Genomic DNA, 16,297 nt, shown 5'->3' with positions numbered 1-16,297 from the left:
TAGTTTCATAGACAAAATGTAAAAATGTAAGTACCATTCAATTTGGTACTAGAATGTAGCAAAACTTTCTGTTCTATATGACACCTAGAGAATTATGGCAGCTGAGGCACTTCAAGAGACAGAACTAGCTGCCTTGCACTACTAATGCAGGCCAATCACAGAGACTTTGTACCTGGAAGTATTCATCTTTGCTCCAGCAGTCAGAGCACAAACTGTAGTAAGCATCATTTAATACCATGAAACTTTTAGGTACAGTTGGGTTAAACATTGATCCTTTTTATTACTGAATTTTTTTTAATTTAGTTTTTCTGAAGTCAGTGGAGATTTTGAGACCTTATTTTAATAAATGTACAAGATCTAGGTAATTTGGTAGGTTGTTTTCTTTCAGCTTTGTCCTTTGTTATAGCAAGGATTATTGAACAACAAAAGGTACCTGAACTCTCAACAAGTCTTCTTGGGATGAAGATAAGCATATAATTACTTAAATATAATTTCATGATGAATTACTGACTTATGACACACATTATTGGTATGTGTTTTAAAGGATTCTGGATGAGTATTTGAAAAAATAAGTAATGGCATCATAATAAATCCATCAGAGTGAAAACTGAACTAAAAAATGTCTAATAAACATAATACAGCCTTAGGGTATTTGCTACTCAATACATTGGAAGGACTGCGTTTTTCTGATTAGCTGAGTGGCATAAGATGCAATCTTGCTGGAGGCTGCTGCACTGCTGCAGCCACCATCAGCCAACCCAGAAAAGCGTAATTATTAAACTACTGGACCTTATTAATGAACATTTCTTATGTTTATGTTCTTACACTGCAAAGAGCTTTCCAGCCTTTATGCCATACAAACGTTACTGGTTCTGTATGCTCCTTTGTGCCACTGGATCTTCTGCAAAATTTTACTGAAATACAACCTGGTAGTTCAGTACGACATTTAAGCTGTCAAGTATGATAAAATTCAACATACCACCTGTTTTGTATCATATAATAAGAGGACAACTAAAACAATTGGCCAAATGAATCTTTGGGCTGAACTGCTTTCCTCAATCAAGATACATCAAATATTAGTTTCTTAGAAAATATGCAATAAAAATAAATTTGAAGATTAAATTCTGATCTTTTCTGCTATACTGACCAACAGTGATCACAGCTTGCATTATGCAATTTACCACAGTAACAAATAGCAAGATTCAGATCCTCAATAATGGTATTATCAAAAGGTATAATTCTACAAGCTCTCAAACTTGTGAGCAGCTCTCTACCCACATGAATAGTGGCCTCTGTGAAAACCATCATGTAACGGCAGAGGAGTTAGACACTGCCTGAACTTTTAGCTATGCCACAAAACTGAAAACGTACTCGCATAATACCTTTTAATATTAAATAAGAAGAAAAAAAATCTTGGTTCATAACCATATAAATACATCCATGCAAATCAATCTGCTCATCATTTCAAAGTTTTGTATTACCATCAATCACTACAATATTATTCTAGAATACTACTACCTACCAACATTGAACAGGCAAATGATGTATCCTGGTGACCTGTGTTGATGTCATTGAAAAATGTTATTTTCATAGTTAAATTTTGAGCATAAATCTCAAATCTTTAAAGCTGGGTTTCAAATGCTGAAGTCAAGCACCTAGGTTTCTGAGAAGAATCACACTCTGTTTAATCAAGGCATTCTTCAAGAAGAATAGAATGCTAAAAGCACTTTTCTTCATAAAAATTACTATGAAAAACCATGAACAACAGTAGGCTGCTAATCGGTGCTACCAGGTGAATTTTTTACAAGCAGGAACTAAGGGCACACTCTCTATCTCCTCTGAATGGAGAGGGGGGGATAATATTGTACTTGCAATTCATTAAATGAAAATTTTATTGCAGATGATTACACATTAACCAAAAAAACTAACACTGAAAAGCAAATCCATCCCAATTAACATTCTCCCACTATCACTATATATTCATTTAACCTTTCTTCATGGCCCTGTCCTTCCACATGGCCCAGTAAAAGAAAGGTTTTGGTGCATGACAGCAGGATAAGCAAGTTTGAATTCTTGCAAAATGAATGGTAAACCAAATCACACATTCAATTAACCATCACTGAAAACACTTTGTCATTAAAGCTTACCAGATTAGAAAATACATTTTAGTTGATCTTAACAGCTACATGAGTCTTTTGAAGTACCCAGGGACTGGCTTTTCAAAAGCACCCAGAACTTCTCCATTTCTGCTCAATTAAGCAAGCAAGCCTTGACCAGCACTTTCCAAAGCCCTGGATCCCGACTCTGTGGTATTTCAAGGCACAGTGCTCACACACATGCAGACCATATAAAAAAAAAAATAAAACCACAGTTCTCTATGCATAATATGCTTCTTATATGAATCATGTTTTTGAAAGAAAGTAAACATCCACATTCTGCATAACTGGGAGTTTTAAGACAGGTTTTATAAAGTAAATCCAAGTAATATTTACGGCAATCTACTTTTGGTGTGGCACTGATACATGGCAACATAGAAAGATTCTCAATTTTATGTGTTCATTTTTTGAGTAAAAACTTCAGAAACAATTTTCAGGGTTTCCTTTATCATAGCAGCTGTTGTCAAGGAATGAAACTGTAGATCAGCATTTTGTTAAATTTACATGCTCAATATTGGAGGAAATTAGTAATTCACATGGTATGCATACAGTCAGTAAATTGGTTTTATAACCTAGGTTTGTTCATAGTATTTAAAAATTAACTTTTACTCTATTCCAAGAGTTTGTATGAAAAGTACAAACTTCTCCCACTCATCTTAAATGCTCACTTTAGATTTGAATTACAATTTCAATGTCAAATTAACTACTTTCCCACCAACCATTCAACTGATACAGTAACGAATAAGATTATTCTATGTATTTGGAAGTACACAGATTTACTTTTATTGTGACCAGTCTGTAAAGTTTTGCATGCATACCTTTACCAAGCAGGGAGTAAGGGAAAAGAAGGGCTGGTGGGTAGGGCGGGGGGGGGCAGGGAATCACTGCCTTTCACAGCACAATTAAAACAGGGAAAAAAAGCCTTCTACCAGTGCAGCACTACTCTCTTTGGGAGACTGACTTTAGGCTGTAATAGAAAAATAACTCTTTCTGGTGTATGCTCTATCTCCCTAGGCAGTTTGCCAGTGAAGCACTACCACCAAATCTTTTTAAGGAGAGACAAGCCCTTAGTAGGAATTCCCCACAGGAACAAGCTTGCAACTTTGGACATGGAAAAAACATTTCCTTTCAAATGGGAATGATTAAGTACATCTTTTTGTAAGGCCTTCTGATAAGCTATCTCCTACGTTAAAAAAAAAAAAAAAGGAAATTATTTTTGCAGTGTCATTAACTGAAACCTATAAAACTAAGTTGCAGACCTTCTCATATTCTTGCACTCCAAACAGCCATTTTCATCAGTGCTGAAGTAGCTAGATCCTAAGTTGTACTGGGGCACACAAAATAAAATAAAGAACAAGGACTAGTTATGTTATTCCCAAACCTCTACAAACCCAAGTGACCCTTCTACCAGTTGGAAATTGCCAGTCATCTTTGTCATACCTCTCTTTCAGGAATGTCCCTTTTCCTAAGCCAGAGTGTGAAATAAAATTTCAGTTTCATTCACCACTAGAGATGGACTTGGCATGTTCAGTTATGTTTACCAAAAAAATTCAAGAGCTATTTCACACTACTGGAACAGTGCAGAGCAGACAGAACAGGCCTAGGAACTGGCTGCAGGACAAAGTGGGTGTGAAACACTACCAACTCAGAATTTTCATCTGTTTTGCAGAGATGTGCACTACAAGACAGAGGAAAAAAAGTCTTCTAAATACATGTTCTGCACTGATAAAAGTCAAAGCAATACATAATAATTAGCTAACGCATACTACGGGAAGTTTTGGGCTGCCAGTAATATAAAAACATTGAAATACAAAGACAGGGCTGAGTACAGCGTTATAATTTTTTTGAGTAATTTCCTTGCAGGAATGCGTCATCTATTAAGGAATTCTTGCAGTTGTGCAAAGGTTACTTATTGATGCATACTGTCTCACCTAATAACCAAAGAGCTTCACTATTAATTTTCAGAAAGATAAGTCAGGCTGCTCCAGTAGTTAAATAGTTACTTCATGATTTTTTTGAATGAGAAAATAGATGCCAGGGTAACTGATGCACATTAAAAATAGCAGAAAAAAATTACGAAAACTGTCCCTCAGAGCATTTACATATGCATATAGACACAAAAACTGCTGAGAAGAGAATTCAAGCCTCTTCATTTTTAAGCCTGCATGAAAAGAAAAAGGACAGCTCATAACATTTGTTTTTTTCAAAATTAAACTACTGGCTTTCTCTCAGGCCCTCCTGACTACTCATACACAGAGCTATAAATACATTCCATTGACTCGAATCAATATGCAATACAAAATTCCTGTGGTATATCAGTTACAATTAGATCCAATATTTTTTAATCTTTTTTCAAATTAAACTTAATGACTTTTTCCCTTACAAAGCATTAATCTAGTGCCTTTAGTACCAGTAGTTAGGTGCTTGGCTAAATACACACAAAACATTGTAATGTCTCCATCATGTTTTCCCATATGCAAAATGAAGTATTTTCAGTAGAGTCCAAATTATCTTGCATCATTCCTGAAAAGTTTACTTGGGTGACTTTTATACCAGCTAGCAGAGACCGTAGGAGAGAGCATTAGCTAAGAACCCAAAAGTAGAAAAAGATTGGAAACACAAGTGACAAAAAGTTATTTAGATTGGATGATGTTCTAAGTGAGGAGAAAGACACCCAGGCCTCAAAGACCCCTGAACTGAAAAAGTAAACACAGCAAAGACAGTAGATATATGTGGAAGTCTTTCTAAAATACATCGTAGAATATTTAGCAATTAAACAAAAATCTTTAATAAATAATTCTAAATGTGGTTAAAATTAATAACATTCTACAAAATATTTTCAGATAAGCTATGTATAAAGGATAACTGTGTGCAAAAAAACAAAAACCTTTTCAATGGATGGATTAATTAGTCATGTGGCCTTAGAACTGAATGAGTCATGGGGCTGCTAATGAGATAGAGGTGTCAGGCTTCCTATCCTTAAGTCAAGAGTTCAATCGGTTCTTCTCAGAGTACTCTCCTGCTGTGCCCTAGATTGAAGGCACAACTAACAGTTCAGGGACAACACTGGCTTTGCTATTGCTGGAGGCACTGAAAGATCCAGCTAAATCTACTTACAGGGGAAATCTCTGCCTGAAAGATAGGACACAATTAGCTTTCTGTAGCAGGGTCCCCCCACTATGGCTCGTCCAGTCCCAGCTGCATGGGAGAAAGAAGAGGTGTCCAGGACCATCACCTGACCTGCTGTGTAAGCACAGGCTGGAGAGACCTTCTTTTAATGCAGAACCTCACTCTTAGAGAGGGCTCCCCACTGACAATGGCAGTCAGAAACAGACTGAAGAATCCTCCTATCAGGGGCATAGAGTCTTTAATTATCATTAGGGTCAAGGCCCATATTCTTGTGACTTAGCACTTGCCAATTTGCTGTAATTTATGCAAGCAAGTCTCACAAAATGCACACACTGTCAATCTCTTCTCAAGTAGAACATTGTCACCAGTGAAAACCTTCAGGGTCTAGTCACAAGAGATACAGTACACCCAAAGCAGACTCAACTCAAACTTCAGGGGTCTAGTTTTCATACGCTCAGTATGGATGCCTTCTTATTGTTCACATTTACTTATTTAAAAAAAAAAAAAAAGGAAAGAAAAAGAATAACCAAAAATGTCTTAATTGTGGCCAAAATCCAGACTTGTGTTGTGCCAGACTGCCTGCACATTGTAAAAAAGCCCAGTGCTAGTCAGACCAATTAGAAAGTCAGTAGGAGGCAAAGCACAGGAGAACAGAACATGGTACAGCAGGATGATAGAAGAAAAAAAAATTACGGTGGAAGAGCAAGATAGAGCAAAGCATGCTGCAGAAGAGGACAAACAGAACAGTAAACACAGAAGGAAACCAGAGGGCAGAGACAAAAGATAATAAGAAAGAAAGGAGCGGGAAGTTAACAAAGACAAAAGACATGAAAGGAAATAACACAGATGGGGAAAAAAAATGGAAAAGACAGAAACAAAAGAAAGATATATACAGGAAACCCATACTGCTAGAAACTGCTTCTTATCAAGCTCAGACAAGAAACACTGCCAAAAGAAGAGCCAAATCAAGTATGGAAAGTTCAGATCACCTGAAACTTCCGAAGGCAGATGAAAGAAACTACATTAAAAATATGAATGGAGTTGTGAGCTTATGAGGATTTCACCCCAACACTGGGCCAATTCCACTCTAAGAGAAAAAAAACTTCTTTAGTTCAGTAATAGTTTCACTTGCAGAAGAACTGGGCCCACTTGTGAAAGAATGTTAACTGATTAGGGGCTAATTACTAAGTAGAATTCAGGATCAAGTTCAATAACTGTTTTTAAAGTGCAATTAGGCTGTATTGCACTCTAGGCAGTAAAGAAATACATGAGAGAACTGCTCCATTCAAAGTACAGAAGAGATGATGCCTTCCTCCTGCCTCTCCCAGAGGAGGAAGTGTCTCTGTCTGTGACAGAGACATACGTCAAGGTGTTTTTAGACAAAGAACTAGATAAACTTTCCCACAAAACACAGGACTGTAACACTGAAAAGTGGTCAAGCACAGTCCAGTCCAAATTTAACTCTGCACTTCTGCTTTGTTTGAAACGCATTGTTTTGTACCACCCAGTACTAACACATCATTCTTGAGAGAGAACAAGGACAACCATGAATCTACTGTGCAAGATGACAGCTGTAGTGCACCCTCTACTCTCAGAGAATGGCAAAAAGGCAAAACAGAAATCTAAGCTTGTCTACTCAAAAGATGAAAAGACAGAAAAACTAATAATGAGAGACTCCTATCCTACATCAGTGATTGCCATCTGCTTAATTCAGTCACTGCTATCACAAAGAAACCCTTTCTTGCGTCCTTAAGTTATCGTATCTCCTATCTCATAACATGCTGCTGGCTCTATCACAAAAACTTCAATAATCACAACTTGCTTCTCAGCAAAGATGAGCGACCAACACAGAAACACATAATTGTCCCATCCTTAGACTTCACTTGTACTGTCAATTTTCTATCAGTCTACTGTTCCAAAAACAAGGGTGTGGAACCTTTGCACAGACATCTGTCTTCAGATATTTAAGATTAAAAATTGACTCAGATTCAATAACAACAGATGCCCAAGATACATCGTATTTTTTTTAAAAAATACATAGATATGCATACATTTAATTTACTATTAAGATACATCTACCTGTTTCTTAAAATGTTTGTTATATTCTTGGTTAATTTGTGCTAAAATTTCTTTTGCCATTACTACTGCAACGTATAACTACATTGATTAGACACCATATGTTGAAACATTCATGAGAAAGTAAGAACAGGGCTTGGTCACAGCTCAGCCAGCGGTTAGGTGATTGACGTATGGTCAGCATTTCACTGGCTCAGTCACAGGTGAAGGCAGGCTCAGAAATTGTATCTCAGGTTTCTCTTACAAGTCTTGGAAATTCCATCATACAGAAGCTGTCTTCTAACATCCCATCACAAAGGGAAACAAATGCCTGTTCTGCATGTACACCCTCGGATTGAGGTTGCCACTGCAGACTTCCTGAAGTCATAAAGAATGAACACTTCGACTGCTCAACTTCTCATATATGCAAAGTCTTCTCCCTAGCCCAAGCAAAACTGGAAAAGTTTCCATTTCTAGTTCCCACTTACCAGTGTTCCACTGGTTTTTGCCTTCTTGTACCATTGTTTCCTCTTTCCATGGCTGATTACAAATTATGTATATTTTGTGTTTGGAAAAAAAAAAAACCAACCAATCATAAATATTTAATTTTTCTGCTCACAAATTAAAAAAATACAAGCCAGTTCAGCTAGGTGATGGAAAGCAATTAATCTCTTAAATTCAATGAAGCAACATTGATTTACTCCCTAAGAACCAAGCCCTGGATATAATATCCATATGCAAACTAAACTTTATAAAGCTGAACTTTTGGGGTTTACATAATGAGGAAGTGAAGGCTCTGGAGGCAGACCATGCTCCTGTTCCTCACTTTGGTCTCTCCCCCCAAAGGCACTAAATGATACAAGTGCTGCAGTCTGTACAGTGTCAATGGATCCCTGGTCCAGAGAGAGGAAAGGGGGGAGAAGAGGCTGTGGGGTCGACAGGACAAAACACCTGGGCTGGAATGAGAGAGGAGATGATGTTATTCTCCTCAACTTTTGAATCTGAATTAAAGCCAGAGTGGGGCACAGTCTCCTAGCAAGATCAAACTCACAGTGTAGGGGCTCATGGAAGACAAACATGTCTACATGCAGCGGGCTAAAATCCTGCCAAGCGTGTTCATAAGATTTAATACTGATTTTTAAGATTTGGTCTGGTTTTTAGACCAGTATCACAAAATTCAACAGAATAATCTTTACTTCCATTGTAAGACAACTTACAGCCCTCTCTCTCAAATATGTATCTATATATATACCTCAAGCATCAGGAAATGCATGCTCAAGCAGGTTCCCAGGCAAGGCTGAAGATTTCTAACTCAGCTATTCCATGATATTCCCTCACAGTACACTTGAATCCACACTAAGAGTTCAAAGGAAGTGGGTCTACACTAGGAAAAATGTCAGTGAAATACCAGAGGAAGATACATGAACTCACATCACTGGTTAGCATATTTCATTATGTAGAATCTTAGTAGTAAGAAAAGCCAATGCTGCTCGCTCCAGAACTATTTATTTTATTAGATCAGGTACGCAGGATGTGCCTGTGTTTTCCCTTATCAGGCTTAAATCTGCCCCAGCACCTGAAAGTACGTTGTCAGGATAAATTCTGTTCTTCGAGCAAACTTAGTAGCATTACTCATCATCAGTATAAACAGGATGCAAATTTAAATGGGAATTCGAGAGAATTCAGATGGCCAAGTAAACTTTGTATACATATAACTGGGTGTGTTCAAGGCCCTTTCTACTTAAAATGGATAAGGATCTCTTACTAAAAAAAATGTAATTTATTTTTGCTTAGACTAACCTGGCCACATTAGATAAAAAAAAGAAAACCCATCAGGGATAAAAATGTCCATCTCTTTCTAAAGAAATGTAGTGCATTGTAGAATTAGGTCAGAAATACCAGACAGTACTCTAAGAAAACTAATGTTAAAAACATTTCTTTCAAAATTATTAGCCTCTGACACAAGTAACTGCTTTACCCTTATCATGTAATTCTTTATGAAATTAGTCATTAGCGGATCTCCTGGTGGATTGACAGCTATGGAGATTTGTGCCCTGAATTTCTCAGAGGGGAGGAAAAAAAAAAAAAAAAAGAGACATAAAGACTGTTGGTTGGCTAGATACACAGCTGCATAAATCGTTCTTTACATTGACCTGAATTATTCTGCCTTTTGCCAGCATTTTTTATTGTCCATATTTGCTTAATCTTGATAAACAAAAAATATATAAAATGGGTCATATGGGCAGAACAATTACTTTTAGGAAAAGAAACAAGCTTACACACCACGAATTACACAAACATGTTCATAAATAGAAGACCTCATATCAACCTAAATTTTCCATGTAAAACAATCCAAAATTAGCTACTTACTGGTATCCAAGTCTTTATTTTGTGAACAAATCTCCCCTCCCCCCGCAAAAGAAGTCACATGTAGATTTTTGAGTGCACAGGACCACTGAACTCCACTATTTCAAGATGGTGTTCAGTATAAACAATGAAATTATAGCAATGTAATTCAATACTACCCTTGAGTGTGATAGCCCTTATAAGTTTTAATAAAAGAGATACTTTAAAAAAACCAACGGTTTTCATTATACATTTTCAAGCACAATACTAGTATACTATTTTCAATCGAAGAAATACATCTCTACACACTACTTACTGCAGTATCATCCCTTTTTTAAAGATCACTTATACCAGCAGTGACTGCTTTTAAAATTCACATTGATGTTCCTATCACTTTAAAATGTATTAATGTAAAATTTTCTACCATCCTCTCATTAAAAACTAAAATATCTGGTAAAATATACAGCTAAATAACACTTAAAATTGAAAATGGACTAGACAAGTATACTAAGAAAGGCAGTAAAGCTTCAGAAGGACTGAAACAAGTGTCAGAAACACAGTAACAGCCAGTAAATATATTTAATCAATATAAGCAATAGAAATTCAAATTAAAGTTTTTATACCACACAGATATACGTATACATGCAGCATATTATTAATGTACATCCCCCTCCAAAGAATATCACTGCTGAAAAATCTTGTTTTAAACACATGACATAAGGGAGCATATATTAAAACTGGAAAAAAAAAAAACCAAAGCAATTCCATATACACTTTACTTTAAACTATCACTATAGGCCAATTTTTTTTTTTTTTTTACTAAAATTATCTATACTTAATGCAGTCTCAAATACTAGCAGTTAATCATGACCATCAACTTAAATGTATAGCAAACAAATATAAAATAAAAACTGAAGAGTACTTACCAAATTATGATTAGTTGAATTAGAATCATCTTCTGGGAATGGGATGTAAACAGCTAAGGCCACACAATTGGCAAAAATAGACAGTAGTATAAATATGTCAAATGGTCTGGAAAATCTCGTTAAGGAATTCATGAATTATGAGTACCTACAAACTTTTACGTCTAGTTCTCCTTGTAGCATCAACACTTGTAAAACAAGTCTTACTTTTAAGGCAATCTTTTGACTGATATCTGTGACAAACACTTCATCACCTTTAGTTAAATACCATATAATAATGTGTTATTATATAATAAATAATAATACCATATTATTTTCCATCACAATGCTCTTTCAACGTCCTCTTTTTTAAAAAAAAGAGAAAGCTATTACTTGGGCTGCCACAGAGCACTTTATATTAAATTCCAGAAATGAATATAATTCTAGACTCTTAAATCAATACGTGGGTCATCATGATGGGTAAGGAATATTTATTGAGCTCTTCTGTCCTCATATGCTCACGTAAGTCTCATTAATGTTAACAAAAATGTGTTTGTCCAAAGGAGGAAAATCATTTGGGATCTAGTTCACAGTAGGATACGAGAAAGATTCCCAACAAACCCAAACTGTTCTCCTGTATCAGAGCTGGAAAGGTGTACAATGGACACAGGGAAATTCTGAGCTCCTCTTCACATCTGACAGCTGGACTCCTGAGCAATTTTGCTTTGGTCAGGACAGATGAAAGTCTAGGTGAGTAGACTGGGGAATAGAATGTCATTACTGGCTTGGCAGCCATGCATACTGAGAGGCTATAGGCTTTCACACTGACAACAGCATGAATTGCAGCTGCACATTTACACCATATCTGAATGACAGCAGTTGAAACCTGGAGATACCTTTTGTCTTCCAGAAAGAAAAATATTTCTTAAAATTCATGCCTATGAAGTTCATCCTTCAGTTTATCATTAATTTGCCTTTCCGCAAAAGTATTTCATTATTTTCTTATAACTACAAACACAGAGGTACCCTGATGAACCTATTCTGAGAAGTTTGGAAAGGGAATATTTTGGCCTTTAGCTGTGATTTTTGACATCCTTTCCTCAATCCAACGCACAACTTCCTGATGTGTGTCCATAAGAGTCCCATAAAAGACTGAGGGAAGAGTATTGAATAGACTCAAAGAAAGAGTACTTAATGTACTCAAAAGCATATTTTTGTCAGTTTTAAATATATTTCCTGAAAAAGCCTCCTACAAAGCCCATGTGCCCCTTAAGATCTGTTAAATTTTGTTTGTTGGCCTACAAAAAGTTTGCCACCTCAAGGGCTGAGTTGATGTTCACAAAGCCTATCAACATCAACAGCTGCTATGTTGTGTACAAAATAAAGTTACAACACACATCTTAACACGCAGCATTCTCCAGACTGAAATGAACAAATGATACCAGCGCAAGATTGACAACCTTGTTTTATGATGTACTGCTAGTGGGACAAATTCTGCCCTGAGTTATTCCACTTCAGATCCATAGTAATTTCATTTAACTGACCTTAGCCAAGGAGAGGCCAATTTACTGAAATTAGTTGGACTTCTACCAGTTTAAATTAAAGCAGAATCTTTAATTTGCAACTGAATTCTGTTCAAAGAATTCAAAAAAACAAGCCCTATAAATGAGTAACAGTTCCTATTGCCAGGTTGGCTGTTCTGTTTAAAGTAACAACATGAGTTTTACTTCAGTAATCTAGTCTCTTGATCAGCTGTTTCCTGTTACAGGGATGTTGCCATGGCTAACAGGCAAACATTTTTCTCCTCATACCTCAACAAAACTATTTTCTATTTCAAACCTTTTCTTGAGAATTAAATAATATACCAAATCAACATGCTATCAGTTCTGCCAAAGAAATCCACGCACATCCACATCACAACCACTGAACTAAAGAGAAAGCAATCCTTCCCAGCACACAAGTCATCATGAATACAGGCCAGTATATCTGATCTCCTATCTACATATGTACATGCTTCCAAATATATGTTTGGTAATAGACATATGTTGTAAAAGTTCAGAAAATTACTACATTTCAGACACTTGTATGTGCTTAGAGTGAGTCCTTGGCTTAACTAAAATCTTCCCTACTTTTAGTACTTGGAAAAATAATCTTTTTTAAATTATTTCTACATCCGACTCATTTGCCCTAATGGCAATACACCAAATTGCAATATGGAAGATACAGGTTTAACATCTTGGGTCATCTCCCAGTTAACACTGCTAGATGCACACCTATCCATTCAACCTTATCTGGAAGGGCAAAAAATGCAATACAGAGATTTGCTGGAATATAATACAAGCTAGTAACTTTAAAAAGTTCTGAAAATGTCCCTCATCTCCTCCAAGAAAAAAGGAACAGCTATGAGATCTCCTCTGACTTTTAACTACTTCAGTAAAATTATATTCTATGTCATTATGACACAAATTAAGAGCATATCTTTAACAGCAATTTAAGCAAAATTAACTACCATCAACATTAACGACAGTTACCCACACATGCAAGTGAACTAATGTGTTAGCTGTGACGCTGTAAGAGATGCTGTAAAACAATCCCCCGATACATTCAGAAAATGCAAGGAACAGATTGTAAAAATGAAACTGCATCAAAGGATACTTCCATTCTACTAGACTAATGCAGGCTCTTCGTATTGGGTTGTTGAGGGATAAACAGAAAAGGGCACGGGGTGGCCGACTATTAGACGTATTACCCTGTTTTTTGCTCTTGGCATATTGCTGGCGTTTTCTTTGGGACAGAGATCCTACAGGCTGGGCTGTGGTGGTACTCATATTTTGGGCAGCCTTTGCTTGTCTAGCAGCATCAATTGCAGCTTGCCAAGATAGAACAGTTTGCTTGGATGGTGCTGAACTGTTTGACTGAATAGCTGGTCCGTCACCAGGGAGAGGAATTCTGGTGCTACTTGCATAGTTTGCCTCTGTGGGACAAAAGAAAAAAAGTACTTGGTTACAATTTTTTATGCTAAAATGTGTCACAATATTTCTGACAAAAAGATTATTTTAAGACCTCTTGGCAGTGTGATGCTTCCATTACATATACTACAGAGCAGAACTGTATGCACATGTATATGACTGAACAGCAGCAAAAAAATGCTCAGGAATCAGTATTATAACTTCAAGTTTAATCCAAGCGTCATGACAAGTGCTACACAAACACTTCACGTTCTGATTCTTCCACTTAGTGCATTTTTTTTCCTAACTGGATGTCAGCTTTTTTTGTCACCATGTTTATCCAATAAAACATAGCTACACCTTAAGATCAACTTTGCTGCAGTACCATAGCATTTACTATTTTCTCACTTCATTTTGGTCAAAACAGTAGTTTAAAATGCTTACACGTTGTTCAATTAAGAATAACCAACACTATGGGGGGGAGGTCCTGTAAGCAAGTTAAATCTTGCCCTAATCTCCATTTTCAAAGAAAAATGCATGGATGCCTCCCACAAGTGAAAAATCCAATATTGTCTGCCGATAAACATGTTCGTAAAGCACCGGTATCTTTCACACTAGGAATTACAACCGTGAAACCACTGTACAGGGATGGGGTTCGGTTTTGCTTTTTCACAAGGATTTATAAAACAAACTACACCTTCCAAATAATAATAAAAGTCCTCTCTATCCAGATGACAGCAAAGGCGGCAAAACACCACCTCCTCGCCAGGAGCTTTCCTCGTGAGCTCTTTGACTAGAGCAACAGAGTCTACTCCTACATGCACCTGTAGGAAGGAGAGACTCCTAAGTGAAATTCAAAACTTGAAGATGCCTGGGTGGAGGAAAAAAAAAAAAAAAAAATGGAGGAACGGCACAACATACGCGCTGGGAATTGGGGCTGGCAGGCGGGATGCCTGTGAAATGGATCTACCCAGGCAAGAAGGGGAAAACAGCTCCCCAGCGATCGCTGCTCGTCAAACAAGAGGAGAGCCGCAAAAAGCACACCCCTCCTCTTCTAGACGGGGGCGGGGGGGGGGGGGGAACAGACAACGAGAAAGACGCGAGCGCCGCGAACATGCGTGGATGCGGGCGAGCCCGGCCTCAGCCGCCGCCGCCGCCGCTTCCCGCCGCCCCGCTCCGCTCGCGCCCCTGCCTGCCTGAGGGGCGGCAGCGCGCGCCGGGGGCGAGGGGACGCGGGAGCACTAAGATGGCTCCCCGGGATGGCGGCGGGGGCGGGGGGGGGGGGGGGGGGGGGGTGTCACTCCGGGGCCCACGCAGGCGGCCGAGCTGCCGCGGGGAGCAGGCCACCAGCGCGGCGAGCGCTGGCCAGCGGCGAGCGATCAACAGCTGGGTGACACGGGGGGCAGCGCCGCCTCGGGGGCGGGCCGACACCGGGGGCAAAGGTGGCGGTTTCATCTCCAACGTTTTTCCAAAGCATCCCTGCTCTCCCCACTCCCCGCCTTTTTTTTTTTTTTTTTTTTTTTAAATGAAACAGCAATGGCACAGCCATCTCCCCCGCCTTCCGCCTGCCCTTTGGGGTGCCATGAACCGTGGCCCGGCGCAAATAAACTCCCCACCCGCCTCTCCGCCTGCCCATCGCCTTTTTAAATCAATACTTGAAAGGGAAACAAAACCCGGGTGCCTGCGTTCCCCGGGGCAGCCCCTGGCCCCCGGCAGCGGCGAACCCACAAACTTACTGCTAATAGAGGAGGGAGGAATCATTGAAAAACAACAGCGGGGGACGCGGCAGCGGCGGAGCCCGCCGGCGGAGGGGATTAAGGCGGCGGAGCCCCGCGCCTCGCCCCCGGGCGCCCCGGCAGGGCGGGGGGCCGAGCGCTTCGCACCCAGCGCCCTGCCCCAGCCCCCCGCTGCCCTCCCGCCCCGGCGCGGGGGAGCCGCATCGCCGGGCAGGTTCATCCACAGTCACGCAAACAGGAGGGAAACGGGGACCAAGCCGCCTCCTCCCCCCCGCGCAGCCAGCTGATGTTAATGGCCTCGGGGGCAAGAGGCAGACACGCATAAACCCGCTCCCATATTGGTCACACGCCGAGGGCAGCACCTTATCTCGCCTTCACCTCATCCGCTGCCCTTCCCGCTCCCTCCTCGAACCCAGCCGCTCATCCCTTCCCCATCCCAAACCTACCCCATCCTCAACCCCTTCCCTAACCCCCCAAGTCCCCCAAAAATGCTCCCCCCTCCCTCCCCTCAGCTCCGGCTCTTACCTTCTGGGTGCTGCTCCGGCTGCTGCTGGTGGTGCATTATTCTCACTTTCTCCAGCGTGTGAGAGGAAAACGAAAAAAAAAAAAAAACCAAAAAAGGGCAGAGACGCCCCCCACCCCACCCCGAGCCAGGTGTGCGCTGCCCCCTGCGCTCCCCGCTACCCGACCCCCATGGTAGTGACTAGCGACGCGCGAGGGGCTGCTCCTCCTCCTCCTCCTCCTCCTGCCGATGCTTCGCCGCTGCCAAATCCCTCAGAGTTTGGGCCAACATGACACTCACATCCGGGTGACACGGGATCTCTCCATCCCTAGCAACCCGGCTGCTGCCGCCGCCGCCGCCTGCTCCTCAGTCCCCCTCCTGCCGCCGCCGCCTGCTCCTCAATCCCCCCCCCCCCTGCCGCCGCCGCCTGCTCCTCAGCCCCCCTCCTCCTGCCGCCGCCACAGCGTTAACTCCCTCGCTGCTGCCACCGCCACCTGCTGCTGCCGCGCTCCCCCAGCCGGGC

At 40.1% G+C, this 16,297-nt stretch overlaps 1 protein-coding gene across 1 annotated transcript in view; it reads right to left on the bottom strand.

The window, feature by feature from the left end:
* Positions 1–15,834, bottom strand: part of CACNA1D (calcium voltage-gated channel subunit alpha1 D) — a 208,701-nt gene extending 192,867 nt beyond the window's left edge. The window contains exons 1-3 of the mRNA XM_075713577.1: positions 15,798–15,834; positions 13,244–13,562; positions 10,613–10,718 (exon numbers count right to left, since the gene is read on the bottom strand). Of these exons, the coding sequence (XP_075569692.1) occupies positions 10,613–10,718; positions 13,244–13,562; positions 15,798–15,834 (462 nt within the window). The remainder of the gene's footprint in view (positions 1–10,612; positions 10,719–13,243; positions 13,563–15,797) is intronic.
* Positions 15,835–16,297: the final 463 nt, after the last annotated feature.

This window comes from Pelecanus crispus, chromosome 7 (genome assembly GCF_030463565.1).
Source record: "Pelecanus crispus isolate bPelCri1 chromosome 7, bPelCri1.pri, whole genome shotgun sequence".
Taxonomy (NCBI): Eukaryota; Metazoa; Chordata; class Aves; order Pelecaniformes; family Pelecanidae; genus Pelecanus; species Pelecanus crispus.
The sequence above is the reverse complement of the archived record's forward strand: the minus strand, read 5'-3'. Positions and strand labels throughout refer to the sequence as shown.